Source organism: Grampus griseus (genome assembly GCF_964374135.1).
Source record: "Grampus griseus genome assembly, chromosome: 2".
Lineage (NCBI taxonomy): Eukaryota > Metazoa > Chordata > Mammalia > Artiodactyla > Delphinidae > Grampus > Grampus griseus.
The window spans coordinates 61,477,492-61,499,846 of NC_139018.1; the positions used below are offsets into that span (position 1 = coordinate 61,477,492).

The 22,355-nt window shown below is 32.1% G+C and overlaps 1 protein-coding gene across 3 annotated transcripts in view; it reads right to left on the reverse strand.

Annotated features, from left to right (window-relative positions):
- The window catches only part of MIPOL1 (mirror-image polydactyly 1), a 305,508-nt gene that overhangs the window by 209,045 nt on the left and 74,108 nt on the right, over positions 1 to 22,355 (reverse strand). For all 3 annotated transcript variants that reach the window (XM_082681379.1, XM_082681377.1, XM_082681378.1), the window contains 3 exons: positions 9,593 to 9,824; positions 7,915 to 8,050; positions 6,541 to 6,646 (listed from right to left, as the gene is read on the reverse strand). In XM_082681379.1, the coding sequence (XP_082537505.1) occupies positions 6,541 to 6,646; positions 7,915 to 8,050; positions 9,593 to 9,792 (442 nt within the window). In that variant the 5' untranslated portion in view covers positions 9,793 to 9,824. The remainder of the gene's footprint in view (positions 1 to 6,540; positions 6,647 to 7,914; positions 8,051 to 9,592; positions 9,825 to 22,355) is intronic.

A 22,355-nucleotide genomic window follows, 5' to 3' on the forward strand; every position in this document is an offset into this window, starting at 1 on the left:
ATAGAAAAACTTAAGTTATACGTTTCAGGGATTCTATGTTCTGATGCTTTGGACAATAACATTAAACTCATCTCGTCTCTACCAAAAATAAAAGAACATTCTCTGTAATAAGAAGGGCCTAACAATATTTTTTTTATTTACAAGTCAGTCTAAATATGGGTGCCCAGGGAAGAATCTATGTTTAAAGAGAAAAAGCAGATTAAACGCTTGCAGAATCAGTACAGTATGCTAACTAAGCAAATTATGTAACCACTGAATTATATGTAAAATGTAACTAAGATAAATAGATAGATAGATAGATTGATTGATTTATATAAATATAAGACTTAAAGAACTAAGGAGTTCTTTTGACTAAAACCCAATATTGGCCTTATTTCAGTTTAATTGGAAGAGGATCTCAAATTCATCTTCTCCATGAGATATCAGGAACGTGGATTTCTCTTTGTACCAAAGGTTAATAAGAAATGTGTCTGCAAAAGTCAAACAGCATTAAATACCAAAATCTGATTATTATTCTACAGGAGTTGTTCTGTCATTCATAATCTCTCCATGCTCCAAGCTTCCACAGCTAATCTTTAATGGATGACATGCAAGAAAGAAAAATAACTAACATATAGAGCAGAGACTCTAAAGTGAGCATTTAAGAAATAGAAATATAAAGCTTTTAAAGAAATATAAATATCACAAGATAACAAACTATTTAAATAAATACTCTTGTGTAAAAATTTACACATCTGTATACTGTAAATGCAATAGATTAATAAAAATTAAGAGACATTAAACACTAGACAATGCCCACTGAGACTGTTTCAGAAAAAAGAAAGGCTTAATTAAACAAATTATTTTTAAAAGTTATAACCACGTCACTCACCTAAGAGTGATTAAATTAAATGGATTCAGATCAGGTCATACAATACTATCTCTCACTGTCAAACTTAATTTAAATAAAAGAATTTTTGAAGTATTTATGGTTTAATCATTTTATTTAGATGAGAAAAGACATTTACCTAAAGAACAGAGACAATGTTTCAGTTGTGCTTCTCTAAAACATGCCCTAGTATCTGAAAGTCATACATGTCAATAATTTACAAATCATATTATCCACATATATAATTTAATGAGTTAAAACATAAGATCTACTTATCAAATTCCTTTATTTTCTTTTTTGTAGAGATGTATAATTTTTTTTCATATTTTCAAACTTTCTAAATAAGGTTAATTCTGAAAGTCAAGGAAAACTAAAACCTGTGTGGATAAGATGAAGTAAATAAAATATATTTTTAACAAGGAATACATATCAATTCTTTGTGAAACAAAACCATATATAAGTAGCTATGAGATAGTTATTTATGTTAGTTACACTTTGATATGCCCCCTATTAGATCAAGAAGTCTTGAGAAAACACGATGGTGACATCATCACCTTATCATCATAATTACCATTTACTGAGTGCTTTCTAATGGGTTAAGTACTTCACAAACATTATCTCACTTAAACGTCACCAAACCATAAGGTAGGTTTTAACCAAATCTTAGTGAGGCTGTCATTTACACATGATAAACAGTAGAAAGATTAGAACAAAGGTTTGAATCCAAAGTCTAAGAATTTAACCACTATCTACTACAATGCGTATTATGAATGAGAAGTGACTGCAAACAAAAAGACATGTTTGAAATACCAAATCTGTTTTATTTGCTGATGCATATTCAGTGCCTAGCACAGTGCCTAGTACATAAAAACCCCTCAATAAATATTTCTTTAATTTTTAAAGAAGTTAGCATAGTCCCTATTAAGCACCTAATAAAAACAGTATCGATGGTGGTGATGATGATGATGGTGATGTCAAAAAAGTAGGGGAAGGTAAAAAGGTCAACCATTTGAGATTTTATCATGATGTAGGACACAATGGAGTTTCCAACTCTCATGAGATCACACTATAATGATAGTATTCACATTACGTAAAACTAACAGAGAAACAAAGGAAATGCTGTTGTAATAGTCTACATGAAGGTTTATCATAGGTATATATTAGATTAAAACCCAAATTCTGTGCATCTCATTTCTTTTATTTCAGATTCATGTTTAAGGAAAATGTAATAAATGCTAATAAATATATATATCTCAATGGTAATTTTTCTCATCATCCAATCCTTTGTTTCAAACTTTTTTGTTTCACTTTTCTGTTTATTTCCCTTTTAAAATTAACAGTGAACTATGAACTTAAATTAAAAGTTAAACAGAACAAAAATTTTTTCATGACTTCTGAAATATATTAGCATAAATCTGAAAGATTTAAGAATTTCATAAAGATAAAAATAATCAAATATTAATATTAGCTATAATTCACTGAGTACCAGTTATATCCTAGGTGCCTCTATACCTTGTCTCTAATCCTTAAAATAATCTGGTAAATTAGTTAATATTTACATCTTACATGGGAGGAAGTAAACCTGGAGAGGCTAAGTAACTTGCCCAAAGGCACATGGTCGGTATTAAGTGTCAAGACTGACTTGAACCTTAGTCCATCTGATTCCAAGGCTTATAGTCTTCCCATTGTTTCAACCTGTCTCACAAAGTACTGGGAACATTTTGTTTTATGCGGTTTTGATTATACAAGATTCTTATTCTTATAAATTATACAATCAGCTGGGGAGACAAGTTGGACTAACATATACATAAGTTACATAATAAAGACATAAAAGTAAAAAAGGGAGAAATCTGAAGGACAAGAAAAGTGTCACAGGTAAAATGGCAAGATCTGATCAAAGCCATCACATGGATTTCATAAGATGTTGGTTTATGTAATCTTTATGTGTCGAACCTATCACAGGAATTATTTTAAGATTAGTGAGCAAGTAACTTAAAACAAAATCACATCTTTTAAAAGTAACATTACTTTTTCTAATACTAAATCACTGCAGAAAACCTGAAAAGGCAGAAAAAATCCTGTTAATTGAAGCATTTATACACCCATTAACACTATTAAAGTTTGACTCTCATTTTATATTATATACATGTGTATATAGTTTTTTAACAAAAATTATAAATACAGCTTCCCCCTACTTCTTTCACTTAACTTTAATTCATAAAGTTTTTTCATATCATTAAATATTCTTTAAAAACGTTTTTAAATTACTGAACAATGTCTCATACCATAAAGATACCTGAATTTATTTAACCATTGCCTTATTATTCGATTGATTCTAATTCTATTGCTATCATAACTTATACTGATATGAATATTCTTATATATATATATAAATCTTTACATTTAATATACTCAAAGAAAATGGCTATTTCCTTAGAATACCTCATATTTTAATTAACAGTTTATTTGAAAAACCTATAGACATACATTTTTGTATCCTATTTGCAATTTCCAATGTTCAGATGTTTTAGCATGTATTTCTTTTAATGTGGAATATTTTGACTTTTAAAACATTTTATATTCTGCTTAAGTATACTATAATACTTGTATGTGTATGCACATTTGTAATATACCTTAGCAAATACATGCTTATTTTGAATATAAAAATGAGCAGTGATAGAAACAAATATCCATGCTTGTGTGGATTCTTTGTTCTTTCATATGACTAAATAAAACATTTATCACATGTACTCGTAGTACCATAATGTTCCTCTTTCTATGAGGGTAGTAACATACTTTTTTTTGTTATTGTGTTTAGCTTTTTGATTGCACTTACTACTGATCAGGTAGGAGATAAGCTTTTTCAAGATTAGCTTTTCTAAGATAAACTTTAAAAAAATTCATGTATAATGAGAAAATATGAAAAAGTTCAAGCGTTACCAAGAGTCAGTTTATAAATTTCCTGTAGTTTCAAACCAATGGATTTCTTAAACAATCCAGCTTTTTTCTTTTGACGTATTATAATAATAATTCTAAGGTTAAAAGTAAAATATCTTCAAGTTTTTTAATAAGATAGAACTAAAACATTAAAAAGTAAAGATACATTTTGAAAATTTATACTTTAAAAAACTTAGGGGATTTAAATTTTGAGTCATTTTTTTCTTTTTTTTAAATTTATTTATTTTTGGCTGCATTGAGTCTTCGTTGCTGCACACAGGCTTTCTCTAGCTGCGGCGAGTGGGGGTTACTCTTCGTCGCGGTGCGCGGGCTTCTCATTGTGGTGGCTTCTCTTGTTGTGAAGCACAGGCTCTAGGCATGCGGGCTTCAGTAGCTGTGGCACATGGGCTCAGTAGTTGTGGCTCACGGGCTCTAGAGTGCAGGCTCAGTAGTTGTGGCACATGGGCCTCGTTGCTCCGCGGCATGTGGAATCTTCCCAGACTAGGGCTCAAACCCGTGTCCCCTGAATTGGCAGGTGGATTCTTAACCACTGCATCACCAGGGAAGTCCTTGAGCCATTTTTGTAACTAAATGGTTGGACATGTTTCTTTAGGATTGCTTAGCTCCAGAGAAACTATATAGCACTACTATTTTCATCAATTTAGGAAGCTATAAAAATATCCTAAACATCTTTCAAACATTCAACATTTATTGAAATAGTATTTTGTCATTAATGAGAAGAATTCGATGTTAACAAGAATCATAAAGCAATCAAATTCTTTCCATTTTATCCATGTGTGATTCATACTGTTTAGTAATAGGGAAACCCTTAAATATATACCAATAAGTTAATAGGTAAAGTATATGATTAGCTATATTACACAAAAGCTTAAAGAGTAAATATTAATGCTTAATGTTCTTTCCCCTCCAAGAGATAAATGAGCTACGCAGATATATGAATTCATGATTTACAATAAATCACAATGGCCTAAATCTTATTAAAATACATCTGTTAAGACACATACAAAGTTAAATTATAATGCAAACACCTTAAAACAAATGTACTTCTTGTAATACCATTTCAGCGATTAGTATACATATTTGATTATAAAAAGCCAAGAAACTTCTAAATTGTTCTAAATTTATATTTGAATTATTCATTTTTAACATACTGTTAATTTTCCTTAAAATATATTACTCTCATATTTCCCCACTAAAAAAGAAACAAAAAATTCATAGTAGTTTAACATAATAGAAAAACAACCATCTGGTATTTGGCTGGAGTTATTTATTTATGATCATCTTATTTATATAGTTATATTTTCATGGTGATGTTCTACTTTGTACAGTAATATTTTGAAGACAGACAGTATCTGTTAATCATTTCTCTGACCTAAAACACCAGAATTCTTTCATATGCAACCACGTTAAGTGGTTTATTATTTTTTTTAATTTTTTATGTATGTATGTATGGCCGCGTTGGGTCTTCCTTGCAGCAAGTGGGCTTTCTCTGGTTGAGGCGAGTGGGGGCTACTTTTCATTGGTGTGTGTGGGCTTCTCATTGCAGTGGCTTCTCTTGTTGAGGAGCACAGACTTCAGTGGTTGTGGCACACAGGCTTCAGTAGTTGTGGCTCGCGGGCTCAGTAGTTGTGGCTCGTGGGCTCTAGAGCACAGGCTCAGTAGTTGTGGCACACAGGCTTAGTTGCTCCCAGGCATGTGGGATCGTCCTGGACCAGGGCTTGAACCAGTGTCCTCTGCGTTGGCAGATGGATTTTTAACCATTGTGCCACCAGCAAAGTCCCAGGTTAAGTGATTTATAGAGTATGATTATAACTTCAAACTAATCACAAAATGCAATTACTTTTTAAAAGCATTCCAATTGATATAAAAATGTTAAAATAAGGGATCTATAAAATGCCTCTGAATGCTAATTTCTACTATTCTATGAAATATCTCTTTTCTTAACACACTAAAACAGTGTGAGGAAGAGAGTCACAGGGATAATATATAAACTGTAGAGAGGGAGAGACAGAGTCCATCAGAGACAACTGAGAATCACCTGATCATATCTGTAACACATCACAGATACATTTTACAAATTTTCTCCTTGCCATGACCTGTGAATGAAGACAGACTCCAAAACATTTCAGGCATTCATTTATAATCTTAAACTCTGGCAACCTTTTACCAGAAAACATTATCTTCAGGGAAAGATCTTTTCAGGGCAAACATTATCTTCATCATCATCCACGTCATCAGATGAAAATTAATGAACTGCACAAAACAGATTTTGGAATCAAATGTAGGTTTTCACTGGCAATGAATATATGACTATCTTCATACAAAGGAGAAGTATTTCCTCTCAACAAGCTAAAACAATAAGTGGTATGTGAACTGCTGGTTGAAAGGTAGAGGCACTGGTAATCATTATTTCCCCTTGTTTGTTCAGGCCCTTCCAACAAAACAAACAACCTTTTTGTGATTGGATTGACATGGTGTTAACAATGAATTTAATGCCCAAATCAGTATGAATACAGGTAAAGCTCTCACTAATACCAGTACCAGGATGTTAAAGCCACCTATTTTCTAAGCAGGCAAAAAAAAAAAGAAAGAAAGAAGACAGAGCTTTCCCTCCTTTGACAAATAAGCGAGTTTGCTACTATTCACCAAGCCACATCAGATAATAACCTTGTATATGATTTTGAATGCCGTATGTTAATACTGATCTACTATACCTGCTGTTTTTTCAGCAATTTGAGCTTCTGTTGCTTTTTCTTGGAGTTCCAGTTTAAGCTTTAGTTTTCTCTGTTCTTCATCTTCTTTAGTCAGTTTTTCTTGAAGCTAAAACACATTGAAATAAACATAGATTCTTACTAATAAATTTCTTGCACAAATATAATTAATCCCAAAGATAATTTTTGCTTTTCTCTAGACCCTTATAGAATAACTGTATTAACTTACTGAATACATAACTCCAGGGGAAAAAAAATTTAAGGTTTTAAGATATTTTATAAAATAATAATTACCTGAAATGACATAGAAATTATAAAAACATTTTAATATATACTTAATTTTATGTGTGTGTATAGGCAAATGAAATTAAAGAAGGAAGAACATTATTATTAAAAATAACTACTGCAGCAAAAAGCAATCTGATCCATTCTTTTGTCTTAAAGCAAAAGACTTGGAAGGGACTATCATAATAAAATAATGGGTAGCACAAATTATAGCTTCTCTTAGTAATTCTAATATTTTGAAACAAAATTAATTAAGATAATAATCTTAATATTTGATACAAATCTCCCTTTGAGAATGCTATGCCATCATATTCCATTTAAATTGGCATTGGCACCTGGCTCATAATTGGCATGTAATAAACAGCTGGTAAATGAAAATACAGAAAATATCTCAGACTTTCATACAGGATCCCTCCAAATGTTTTCTTTTTAATTTCTCCCTCCGTTTATGTCATTTATGCTGTTTTCCGTCAGACATGATCAACATTCTTAACATCATGCTTCAGTTTGATTAGGTCAAACAACTAGAATATTAGAATCAGAAAAGTATGTAGAGGTTAAAAAAAAAGAAGGCAGGCATAGAAAACGAACATTATTTAAAGCTCAAAGGAATGTAACTAGAAAAAGAGTCAGAAAAGATAAAACATGACATGACAAATTGGATTGGACAAAATGTAGCAGTATAAGATAACACAAGGTAAATGACAATATTTCCAAGCCTTGCTACTTTAAAGTTTACATATATTATTGAGATGAAATACAGGGCACAGATCCTACTAAAAAAAAAGAAAAAAAAGTTAAGAAAGTAACATGAAACCAATGAAGTAAAATTTGAATTTTTTAGGTACCACAGATCTATGAAAAAGGAAGTGATATTGCAAGCCACCAAGGCAGGAAACCAAAGAAATTGCTTTTCACAGCTCATGTCTCAACTCAATCATACCGTGAATGGCATGGTATGGCAACAGCATAAAGCTACTGTTAAAGGATTAAAGTACACAATAAAACTGAATTATGATGAGTGACAAAGCAAACTTAGAAGGTCAATAGCTAAAAGTATACTGTACAATCATCAGACTTCCTATATTGTACCTTTTTATTGCTTGCTTTGAGAATGTCCAATTCTTTGAGAAGCAATCCTATTGTCTCCTCTTTATTTAAGTCTGAAGTAACTTGACAAGGAATCATACATTTGTAATGCAAATCATTATTTCTATGTTCCATAATGCTGTAATAAAGAAAACTATTAAAACAATATACATATAATTTCAACTATATAGGATCTATACATTTTACACTTCAAATGGGGGAAACATTTAATTTTAACAGTAAGTATGTAAAGTTACTTAATTTAAATTTTTCCTTGTTATGCACTGTTAAGAAAATACTATGGATGAAAAAGACTAAACATTGCAATTTCACAGAGGTGCTAATATACAATACATCACAGAGGTGCTAATATATCAATTTCACAGGGAGAGCTGAATCTGTGAAAAGTATTTAGTAATGTCTAGAGATTCATGGTTCAGTATACTTAAAGAACGCAGTTTTTAAGGGCTTGTGAATATTAATTCAATTTGTACTTCTTGTCAGGACTCTAGATACATTTCTTACTTTTCTGAAAATAGGAACAATAAATATTTTTTCATTATAATTGACGGAATATCATATTTTCATTATTAAATTCGCAACATTAAAAATGAAAACCTATTCCTGTAACCTTTAAGCAAAAAAAATTTTTTTACAATGTGTATGCTATTTGAGAACAATGTTAACTTGTTAGCAAGTACTATAAAGGAAGGGAAGGGAAAAGAGATGACTTTAGCCTAATCTCTATTATTTACTTTTCCCACGTGGTTATAAAGTTTATCACCTCTTCATTCACCCCTACTCCCCAAAAATGTACTCCAAACTACACTTTGATAAGAATATAACTGATTGCCAAGAAAGTGGAACATATTAATATATCCACTTCATTATATATTAATATTCACTAATATAGTTATTTCATAATTTTTAAGTAAATAGAAATAGCTATTCCTATGTAAAACTCTGTTAAAAAGTATTCCATAAAATATGATTTTTGTCTGGACTGAAAACATAATATTTATATTTCAATATAGTTATAAATTATATTAGTCATTGAGAATCTTTAAATTTAGCAGTATTTTCATAGTACATGACTAATTACCAAAGTGCTTTTCTCCCATAGGTAAAAGTCACAGGTGTCAAAATTCAAATCCCTTCATGAAATAGGTAGCTACATAAAGTGAATGGGTAGAAACTACAGAATGTAAAATAATAAGGAAGGTAAATGGGAGAGTAGATAACCCTTCTAAAAGCATTCAAATTCATTTAAATGAAGAACAGTGCTGACCAAAATCAAATCATATCTTTGGGCTTATTTTGTCTTGGAGCTGCCAGGTTATAGCTCTGATGAATAATATCCCATCTAATATCAACTTAGTAGCTATTTCCAGATCCTTAATGAAAGGTCACTTAAAATAATATTCAACAAAACAATATAAAACCTCATGACCTTCATTCAAACTCACCTTGTGCTTTTTCACTCAGTGATTTAGACACATTATATTAATGTAATGAAAATAGTAGAAAACTCTAGTATTAGATTCCTCAAATTCTAATAAGTTAATGATATGTCAAATTTAGGCCACATAAAAAAGAAGAAAGGGAGGGACAGAGAGAGGGAGGAAGGAAGGAAGAGTTCTCCCAATTCTTACTTTCTAAATCTAAGGCTGCTAGCACTCACTTGGACTTTTCTGTAGTGCAGTAAGCTGTCTCATCACCTAGACGAGGACTGATGACTTGAAAATTCCTTGATCTCTGCTCTGGCGATTCTATGCCCTCACATGTAGCTTCATTAACTAATTCATTGGATTTCTGATGCATGCTTCCCTTAGAATTCACAGGCAGTTGCTCATCTGGCTGTGTACTTTTGTTTCTCCCCATGGTCTCTTGTTCAAGATAACCATGGGTTACGTCTGCATTTAAAACAAAACAAAAACATGAGATATGAAACACCATCGTTACATATTAAATCAATCAAATGAATATTTTTGTGGAAATAAGAGCTCTCACAGCTTTAAATATGCACTTACTAACCTTACTCCTATTGTTATCAGACAAACACGTACAGGGTGATTTTGCCACAAATATTTCCATTTCCACAGTCAGTGGGCATTTAGGACAGTGGTTTACAACCTTAAGTGCACAGCAGCTGAGGAGTTTTTAAAAATCCTCAAGCTCAGGCCACATCTTCTACTAATTAAACCAAAATCTCTGGGAGTGATCACATGATTCCAGTATACAATCAAGGGTGGGAACCACTGACTTAGAGATTATTATTTTCTACATTAACTTTTCTTTGCTAGATTTTGAAAAATAGGATGCAATAAGTTAACTGATTACAGTGAAATGATAATGTGCATGGAATTTGGGTATTGGACTGAGTTAAAATTCTGGTTTTGCCAAGCACATAACTTTGGGGAAATTACTTTACCCTTCCATACCTCAGATTCTGGTTTGCAAAATGGACACATAACAGTACTTACTTGAGTTGTTGTAAGGATTAACTGAATTAAGAATTAATGAATGCAAAGTGCCTGGCCTAGTGTTTGGCACATCAATTAAGTGTTAGCTATTATTTTTGTAATCATCATCATATAAAAATGGAAATAATATAAGGAGAATTATTTTTAACTTCCATTTTATCAGATATGTATTATACACTACAGTATATTTTGTAATGCCTGGCTATCTCATAAATATTAGTTATTTTAAGCAGTAACTAGTAAATAATAGCTATTTCAAAGGAAGAGTATATATCTGATGTTACAGTGAAATTCTGGGGAGAAAATGACACACAAGCAAGTACACAAAACAAACTCCTTTAACCAGTAAATCAGATCAACAGGCACAAGTACTGATTATAACTAGGACTTTTATTATTTCCAACAGAAATAATTCTTCAACTTTTAAAAGCAGGTGAATCTCATGAATCTCACCTACTTGTTGATGATGCCTTCTTTAACTTGACAAACTTAAAATCCCTTTGAGGCAGAAGAAGAGTAGTTTTAGAGTAAAAACAAATGGGAAACATAAATAAGGTACTCATTCTTTAAGAAGAAATTCTTTGCTTACATATATGCTGAAATTAGGTAGAGCCAGTCATAAACTCCAAGTCCTGGACATTATCTTATTGGTGGCTGAATGCTAGATCAGAAACCATTCATTTTTGGTCAATTACTCTCTATTTCCCCGTGTTTGTGGGAATAAACTGGGAGAAAGTGCTATCATAATTACATACTGTGATGTATCTATGAAATTTCATTATATTTTGTTTTAAACTTTAACAAATATAGGTATCTGAATATTATTTGTTGATTCTTGACATTTCAAAACACTTAATTTGGGCTTCCCTGGTGGTGCAGTGGTTGAGAGTCCGCCTGCCGATGCAGGGGACACGGGTTCGTGCCCCGGTCCGGGAAGATCCCACATGCCGCGGAGTGGCTGGGCCCCTGAGCCATGGCCGCTGAGCCTGCGCGTCCCGTGCTCCGCAACGGGAGAGGCCACAACAGTGAGAGGCCCGCGTACCGCAAAAAACAAAACAAAACAAAACAAACACTTAATTTGCTTTAGATATTCATCATGCTACTTTTCTAGAATAGGCTGGTATTAGTGCCCCCCAAATCTGAATGAGGTATTATAAAATTTTATAAATGGACACTAAGGAATACCACTATCATTAACAGGCCATGCTTTTTTAACACTAACATATAACTTTATAGGCAATTCAAAGAAAGAAAATTATAAATAGTTATGGAAAACAGTATCAAAATAACAAAAGTTGTCTCCAGGGGCATATCAGAAGATAACTATTAGGCTCTATGCTATTCTCCAGTTTATGAGGTACAAAGATTCTCCAAAAGGTAAAAGGATAAGCCAAGGAGCATTGCCAGCTAGAAAAAGCCCCCAGTTCCCCATGACAACACCTTATCAATTGCTTCAGAATCTTAAGTCTTGACTCTGTGACCTGTTTTTGAGACCAAACTTACCATTATCTGCAACTTGTCCCATGTTTTCAACTCTCTATTTCTGGGTCTAGTGCAGCATCTCTCTTCTTTCAGTTTTTTATTTCTAACCTGTGAGTGCTTACTTTACCCCATCCCTGATAACTATATTGTTATTTGGTTACTAGATTTACAGCTCTCTTTCTCACTTCAGCTTACCTAATGTCAAATTTCATGATCCCTGAACTCTTGGTAAATCACTGTCTTTTATCCTGTGACTGCAGTATATTCTCCAAACTGAGAGCAGACATGGAACCTTCCCAATAAGAGGGCTCTTTACTGATCCCTCCGGTATCCTACTAATTATAACCCCCTGAAGTATTATCAAAATAAACTCATCAAGTTCTAACACACTTCTGGATTTTAATGTTAAATGTTTAATATTTTTGAAGAATTCATACTGTATGATTTGGCTCCATTTCTGGATGTTTCTATCCTTGCTCTGTAGCAAAAGCTTTTAGATTCCTAACTGAAACTGTTCACCAGATATTTGGAACCTGCTCTACAACTATCCATACTCTTCCACTGAGAATTTAATTTTACTTTAGAGTAAACAAAGCTGATTTATAAAATTTTCCTTCCGGTCTGTTTTTTGGACGCTCTACTGGAAGACTACGGAAGATTTCACAAAGGCATTTGTTCCAAAACAGGACAAGCAGAAATATGCAAAGTAATGAACTGTCAAAGAGTTTGAGCTTGGTGAAGTAAAGAGAAAGTTGACAGACTATAAGAATAAGACAACAGGAAGAATGAGCACAGAAGAGAAGAAATAGCTTTAGGAAAAACACAAAGACATTTGTTGTTCTGGAAGGACAAGATGCTATAGTTGAGGAGTGAAAACTTGTAAAATGAGTAACACTGTAAAGACGAATTCCAAGATGTGGTAGACCTGGGAATGTGTTGATTAAATAGATTGATGATGAAGGTACTTGGAGAGGAGGAAATCAAGGTATCAGGGTACAGGGAGTGCCATCTTTCAAGAAACTGAAGTCATTCAGAAAAATGGCAAGAAATGGAGAGGAGAAATGAAAGACAAATGCAAAAGACTTCACTGACTGCATAAACATGCTAAAGAAGACAGAGCCAGATGAGAAAGCTGACTGATGTTAGTTAACAGTCATTTCTTTCTATCTTTTTACTTTGAAATAATTCCAGTCTTATAAAAAAGTTGCAAAAATAGTACAAAGAATTACTATACACCCTTCATCCAGATTCCTCAATGTTAACATTTTACCACGCTTGCTTTATTATTTATTCTATGTCTGTCTACCTACACATACATAATTTTTTCTGAAACATTTGAGTAAGTTGCTGGCATGAAACACTTCGACTTTTCAAGTCAAATTTTAAGATACTGCTGTATCACACTTCATTTTACCAAATTTTCTTTATCTTATTCACAGCTCAACTTAAATTCAATTTCTGAGTTAGTACCTCCTCCAACTAAGAGAATACAATAGTATTTAGTTACTCTAACTCAGTCTTCAATTATTTTTCCTAAACTCCAGTCCCAGAAGAAGGACTTTTGTCAAGTGATAACAGGATGATGCCACTAAAAGCTTTAGTTGAGATGTTGTATTACCCCATCACTTGAAAGAAAATTGCATTAGAAATATACCAATAAAATGCAACAAAAAGTGAAGTTATAGGTCTGTTTCATACACTATTCGAATAGAAAGATAAGATAAATGTTTTAAAGAACAATTCACTTCTGATTCAAATTCATCTCTAAGCAGATGAAAGTTTAAACTAAAACTATTCTATTGATTGTTCTCTATCTCTCTCATATGGTTTGAAATGGAAACTCTGTAACTTTCTTTAGTAATTTGCTTCAGTGTTGAATCAATGTCATTGTTAATTGTTCCATCATTATGACTAACAGAATTAATACTATTTAAATTCATTTCTCCATAGGAACTTATAGAATAAGTTATTAATCTCTTCTTCATAATTCAATGAAATCTAACTTTCTTTTCTCAAATAACAGGAAATTTTTTATGACAACTATCAATCCCTTTATTTATTTGCTCTTCTGCAGGCACACTGCATTATTTGGACATAAGAATTTTAACCACTTCAAACCAAATATATTCCCCAATTTTTGCTATTATTATTTAATGCTATCACTGCCATGTAAACCTATCCTGTGACCATTTGAAAATGATGTTATGGAAGATTATTACTCACTATTCCTCAAATGCCACCTACTGCTACTGTTAGAGACAGTTTATTCATCTGGGCAAAGTGGGTAAATTTAGTAAAGACTTTTTAGAATCCTAATACTTAATACATGTGCCTAGGCCAGCTGTATTATATGCTTTGAAGACCCTGTATCTCCCTAGTGACTTTCATACTGTTTCCAATGGATCATTTTCAAGATCTAACAAATTCTCCCTTTACTCCTGGAGGTATTACTATTGTCAACTATCCCAACGTTAGCGTTGCTACTAAATTCTCAGTTCCTTAGTCTAGAAAATTAACAGCATTATACTATTTCCTAACCTAGTAAAGAAAGCTTTAGGATCCCTTTTGAGTTCAATTCTCCAGATAATTATACATTAATGTCAGTTAAACTGACTGAATTGAATTAATTGAATATACTCAGTTAAATTGATGCTACCCAAGAAATCATAACTCATGGCCAAAAATAACTGTTATTTCACAACTACTATATAGAAGTGAGGAGGTGGCTAGAATCAAATAGGGATTCTTAGAGGCTGGGGAATTTTGTTCTGTCTGGCTTTGTAAATAGTTTGTGACAACTGGTATCTGTGTAAATGGATTTGATGGTCCCCTGTGGGGTCAATACTGTTTACAGAGCTGTTTCTTCAGAGTGGTTGAGCTAGAATTGTCTCTAGGGATCCTACAGGGGTTACTCAGAATAGCAACATCTCAGGTACCTGAGAGCTCAGTGGCAGAAAGAGAAAGAGGAATGGAGGTGCTATAGGCAGGTACATTTGAATAAATGGATCTCTCTCCTTCAGATGCAGGTGCTACTCAGGGGCACTTGTATCTAAAATGAACCATAAAGGAAGCAATTTGTTAATGTGCTGACACTTGCTAACATAATTGGTCACCACTTCTTTACACTCTATCTTTTCTTTTTTTGGAAAGGTTATTACTTATATCATAGCATCTGATTTTATAAATATAAAAAGAACAAAAACCTCATATTTATTGCTTCTTTTGTATATTGTCTATCACTACATTATGTAAAAACATCGAAATGATATGACACTTTTTGCTATTAAATAAGTGTAAATTTGATTTCATGATGGAAGTACTATAGTAGTCCCACATTTTAAACAAATGTCTTTTTTTCAATGGTGAAGAATTTTTCTAAACAAACATTAGTTTCAACACAGCATCAGCTAGTGGCTCCTAACCAATTCCTTAACTGAGTTACACATAGATTATCTATCTGTATGTGTGTATAAATATTCTTTTTTCCCTTTACTAAATATTTCCGACTATTTGCTTCCTTTATGTGTGTGGGACAGTTAGTTTTCCACACAGATGCATATATGGGCTTTTCTCTCCCCAAACATAAAAGGAGGACATCAGAAACTTCTGCCATATCATAGTGGTTCCACTTAATATGAGTCAGTACAAGAGCAAAGTTTAGACCTTCCAAGTAGAATACTGGTGTATTTAGAGTTTCCAAGCAGAACCACAGTGCATGGGCTCTGAAGACTGACTGCAGAGTTTCAATTCTGGCTCTACCACACAGCTGTATGACCTTTACCAAATTACTAAACCTCTCATCAATTTCCCTATCAGTAAAAAGCACATAATAAAAGCACCTACCTCAAAAGGTTATTATGAGTATTAAATTATTTAAATTATATAATCTCTTGGAAAAGTGTCAGTACACAATACCACTCAATAAATGTTAGCTATTATTATTTGCAAGAATCTACTTAGCTAAAAGTAAGATTTTCTTATTAAAATGTAATAAGAATAAATAAAATATAGTAAGAAAAAATTTTCTTATTAAAAGAACAGAAGACATGAACATGGAAAATAAATAAAATGCTACTTTGTTCAATGAAAAACATACAAAAAAGAGAAAATACTTAAGGTTAAAACTTGTAGTTAATACATAATGGTTTAATAAAGTTTGTATAAGATTATAAAACTAATAAGTTACAAAAGTAACAGAACTTCAAAATTCAGAAATCCTGACATTAGAGAAAGATCCTGAAAGAAAATTCAACCTCATAGAAAGAAAACTAAGAGTATATTTCTGTAAATTCAATCCCATGGCAGGAAAATAAGAAATTTAAATAACATGTTTCTGTAACATAATTTGAACACTACCATATTGGTACATGATATTAGATATGATCAGGATCATAGCTAGTAGATCACAGGTACTTATCCTACAGAGATTCTAATTTAGGAGTCACAAGAAATCAGGTAACTTTTGGATCCTTGGCTTAAAATATGCAAACTTGTTACCTGGATACTGTATACTCTCTCTCAGGGGGTTTTCAATTTATTTTTCGGCTTGACCAGCCATAAGAAGAAGAAAAAAAGTACTATAACTTTCATTTTCATTGTTCTGTATTCTCATTGCTCACATTTCAAGCATCCAAAACTACATGTAGCCGTTGGCTGTTACGTTGAAAAGCAAAGATACAGAGTTTTATGTGATTCTGATAAGGTGTATTATATATATTGAGGGGAAGTCAAAAACATGTGATGGGGGAGAGCCTGGATATAGCTATAAGATTTTGAAATAAGGCTTGATAAAGCTTTGTTAACCTGGAAAATCATGAAACCTGTGAATGTCAATAATTTATTCATTTGGACATGAATTCAAAATAAACTATATCCTTTACATTCCCATACATGGTTGTATCCCTAAACAAACATGTCAAAAAGAACTGGTGAGGTTATTTCATCTGTGATTAAGACAATTCAAAGGCTTAGTGTACCATGTTACAAATTATCCACTGACTAGTCATAGAAATCACTTTACTGGAATTTTGTTATTTGTTTTATTATTAAAAAAAACTAAAGTGGTAGTACTACACCAAATTTTTATAAGTTTTTGTTTCAAGTCTGAAATAGTCATGAACATATCAATATTCATTCAACACACTTCTGTGCAAGAACTGTTCTGCTGTAATGTTTCAGCTTCTAAATTTTAACGTCTTTCATCAAATGAAGGCCATGAACACAGTATAATAGTGTAATTGCCTAAACCTTACACTGCCTAACTTATGAACATATTGCATAAATTAATGTTTTGTAAAAATTATATCACCCTATTTAAACCATTGCAAATATCATTTAAGCTAAAATGATTGTGAAAACTATCTTAAAATTAGATTAACTAACACAACGGTACTCTTTATTCTCTTTTTTCCCCAGTGATATGAACTATTTGGCTACTTACTATATATTTCTAACCTTTTCAATTTTCCTGTTATAAGAATAATTTATATAAAGTAATTAAAAATATGAATCAACTAGGTAAGTCTTAAATTTCTACCACTGCAAGTAAAACAGGTTTCATAATTATATATTCTTTTGATTACTAAGTATGAACACATACTAATTATCTATGAATTCAACAATTCCATAAACCATTTATGGAAGGTAACTTTTCCAATAACAATTGTAAAGAGAGGAAAAAAACCTATTTCTTTATATGTGCCTTTCATTTTACTTAAGAACATTTTTAGATTTGGAAAACAAAACAGAAGAATCACCAGTCAGATACCAAGTGGAAATCACTGAAACACAATGTTAGTTCTAATGGATGGATGATTGTATTTGGTCTTTTGAAACTTTGAAGTATAGGTAAGTCTTGATCACACAAATTAATAAATCCTAAAGCTGGAGTTAACAATAACCATTACACCCAAATTCTGCGGCTTAGCCCAGCCAATTTTTCAAAAGGTCAGGTTGTGAACTGGAGAAGATCAGGGAGGTCCACCGCATAGCTTTGTTGCCAGGCATCTCTCGTCTGGATTGTTGCAGGCATTTATTAGTATTCGTCAGCAGACTCAACAGAGCAAACAAGAAATTCAAGCACGAATAATAAAATGAAATGCTGCTATATAACCCTTTGTCATTCAGCAAATATGGGACTTTTTAGCTACATTGTTCCTAAACCTGGGTTACTACTTTAATTTTTCTCCCCAGTGCTGACTGAATGAGTATGCATGTGTGTTAAATGCAGAGCTCCCCTAACAACTGCAGGACTGCCATTTAATCTGTTGGTAGATGGACCATTTCCTGTGGGAACCCTAGCTATGATTTCCAGATCCACCAAATAAATCTCAGATTAAGATTCCAAATGAAACCTGCCTTTGGCAGATAAAAAATGTCAAGATGGATATAAACAGTAAAATTATAAATTATCTAGGTGTTGCATGACAAACCAATGTTCAATTTTTTTTGTTGACATGTGCCTAGATATCAAAACTATATGAGACATTCATCAAATGTCACACTTTCATAATATTGGAGGCATCATTAAAACTGTTTGACTAAGGACCTCAAAGTGTTTAAGCAGTAGCTCAAAAGTATATTTGTGCAAAGTAGAAGAATAAATTTACATATCAGCAGCAGCTCATAAGGGATGGGTAAATATTCTGTTTATCTCTCATTGTAATTCAGGTTACTTTAAATACAAGGTTTTAGGAAATCATTATACTCTATATGGCATCATTACATAACTTTCTATGCAAATGATGTATGTTTTATTCAAATTCACCATTTGTTTTGGGGGGAGGGAACAAAAGGAAAAGGAAGGGACTCTCATTTTATTAATCAGCTGTGACTACTATACTAGTGTGCCTTGTTAGTTGCACCATAGCATCATCAGCTCCTTGTTAGTAGCATTTTTTAACTTTTAAAAACAGCATTGAAAACCTGAGACAAAAAAAGCCTAAGTAAAAAAAGAGAAAAAATTATAATGTTTTTGTTTCAAGTGACTCTGGGGAGAGGCAGAGATTTTTAAAAAAGAAAAAGGTAATGAAAGACCAATATAGAACCTAATAGAGACCAATGGCCTATTAAAAATGCAGAGGAAGCCTCTGATGCTAGTCTCTACTGCATTCTCAGGAGATCAAGGACTTCCTTTTTAATGAAAATTTTTGTTTTGTCTTTGCTCTTCTTACCTGGACTAATGCAGCACTATCCTGGTGTTAAAATATACGGGTTGATTATAAAATATAGGCAATGAACATTTCTGAAAGGAAAAAATCAGATTTGCTGAACTGAAATCATTATTTTTTTTTAACTTTGAACTCTTAAAAGCAATTGAATAAAAGGTTTCAGTGACTCCAAATTCTGCAACATTTGGTTTCTTGATGAAGATTCAGAAATCATCTAATCTACTTAAAATGGGAATTTTTTCAAATTGTAAATTCTCTACACTTATTTTAATCTGTGGAAGGGATACAGAATATTATACATTCCACATTCCAAATGTTAGAATTTATATACAACCCTGAATCCTTCAGGACGATGTATTTGTCCTGCTTTTCCTATCATATTTCCTCCAATGTGTGTTGCTGGTTCAAGGAAACTAAGGCTAAATAAACCCTACCCATCCTAATCTGTTAGGGATCAACATTAACCTGAAAATTCTGAACAGAAGGGGTAAAACTTTAAAAAACAGGATATTAATTAAGGAAGGAAATAAGGTATTTTGTGTTTAACTTTGATTATATTTCTATATTAGAAATGCTCAAAATCAAAGAATGTTACTATGTTTTACAGTACATCAAATTACCTTAAGTACAACCAGTGAAACTATTAAAAAGGACATGATTTTTAATTTAAAAAATATTTAATTAGCAAAAACTAACATATTCAGTAACTATACAAGTATAATTTTATCATTGTGAATTGATCACTTTTAACTTTTCATCCACTAGCACCCTGATTTTAAAGTACCAAAAAGTTTCAATATGTGAAGACAAAAATCACTCAAAAAATAAAGTCCAAATAGAATTTTCTAAAATAATTACTTTTACCTTACATCTTATCAGCACAATTATTCCATTTGACAAAAATTATCACTTTTACCCAAAAGCTATAGATTAGAATATTTTTAATTCAATCATTCATTCAGACTATGAAATAATCTATGTAACCAATTTCAAAATTTTATAGCCTGATTTGTTCTAAATTTGTTTTTCATTCCCCAAGAGAAAACAGAAAAGGCAAAACACAAAGAAAATTTGTATCCGAAACTTCTTCCCAAAAGATAATAATGTCTTATACGATAGGTTGTTTTGATTAAAACACACTTACATACATGTACTAAACCCCAAATTTTTAACTACCAGATTTATTTATAACCAAAAATAGTGAGTAAATGTAGTCACATCAGTCCTATTCTACAAACAGCCAGTCAGCCTGAATCAACTGTGTAAATGGTCATAAATTCAGTCTATACACCACTGTAAATTGATTCAGATCTACAAAATCAACAAAATGCCAATGCACACTCAGGACTTTACAGTAATCACGCTAAAGGTGACAAATGCAGCCACTATGGAGACCATAATAATCATCTTAAATATGATACACTGAAATTCAAATTTCTAGAAAATTTAAGATTCAATAATATTATTTTGAGATTTGTGTTGTAACTATGTGTTCCAGGAAGTGCTCTGGCATGAAAGGGCCATAACCAGAAATGGATGAGGACTTTTATCAGAGAGCTCAGAAACTTAAGAATGGAGAACTTAAAGCAAAAAACTTTTGAAAAATTCAAGCAACTTTTCTATTTCAAAAAAATATATTTATATTTTCATGGCCACAAACAAATTTAAAAGAGCTTATTAAAAGTAGAATTGAGTTTCCTTAAACCAAAGAAGTAGTCACAAGTTGTATAAAGAGAGGATCATAGCATAGAAATGGAGAAGTACTCCTATTAAAAAAAGAAATTTACCATTTTTCATGCTTATTCTTCTTAGTAATTGTCATTTTTATAAAATGAAGGACCAAAGGTGTAGTAAGAATTCCATGTAAGAGTGTAGCCTGAACTGACCTACCTAAAATACTCTAAATTTAGTAAAAACAAACAAAAAAAGAAATAAAGAAAGACTCCTATTACCTCCCAAACTTTTCCCTTATTAAGAATATATGGGCAGGTTCATCGACTGTAGCAAAGGTACCACTCCAGTGAGGGATGCTGACAGTGGGAGAAGCTGTGCTTGTGTGGGGTTAGGAAGTAGGGGTATAATGGGAACTCTGTACTTCATGTTCAATTTTGCCGTGAGCCTAAAACTGCTCTACAAAATAAAGTATTTTTTAAAAACTGTCAAAAAATAAAAGTAAAAAATATTTATGGCATAAATTCATAAATGTGAATTACTCATATCAGAAATGATGAGTCTCAAAACACAGTTTTTAAAAAACTTCATAACCAGCTAGAAAACTAAGTTGCCCTTATAAAAATTTTTTGGTTTTCCATTACATTTTCTTAATGAGGCCAAGAGTCAGGACAGAATCATTCACATGAAGCTTAAAAAACAGACACCCAGAATCTCATTTATTTTGTAAACTTATTTTAAAAAAGAGAAATTAATTTTTTCTAAAACAGTATAACCTCCATCATGCTTTTAAGGATAGCCTTAGCATTTCCTCTGGAAATGAATCAATCCTTGTTGGCTCACTTCCAGTAGTCCTAAAACTACTCTCTCAAATATTCTGGATGGTCATGTGTAAGAAACTACCAGTACTCTATTAAGTTAGGTCCTATGGAGATAAATAGTAAATTTAAGCAGACCTCTATATGCTCTTTTTTTAACCCTTCTATGGCAAAATGGAGATTAAAAATGTATTCTTAAATTCACACTTGCCAAAAGGGAAAGGAACATTGTGTGATATCACTAGTCTGAAGATTTTTATTGCAATTGGGATTTCAATACAGACAAAATTAGATTTTACACTAAAAGAATATTAATTGATTTTACATTCTATTCTACAAAACATAAATATAGTAAATACAAACTATACTACTTAAATCAAGTTTTTGATATTGAGAACATTATATCTGAAGAGAATAAGCTTCCTATAAAACTAATAATAACCGTTTCAAATACTAGTAATTATGTTTCTTAATAATTTTGAAACTTTTTTGTAGACCTACCTTTCACAGCTGGATGGAAGAACAACGACAACAACCACCACTTATCTAGGCCGTGTAAAAAACTTCAACAATCTATTTTTTTTATAAACATCTATAAAAACCATTATCACCACCACACTACTGAAAATAATTACTCTGGTATGTGAAACCCATATTAAATAAACTCATTTCCTGTTTCAGGTATTGTAGTAGGGCTTTTACATACACAATCTCTTATCTTCAAAATGTTCCTAAAGGAAGCATCTCCCTATTCCACACACAAGAAAACCACGGCTTAAAAATAATTACGAAACTTCTGCCCAGGTCCGGGTAGGTAGTAA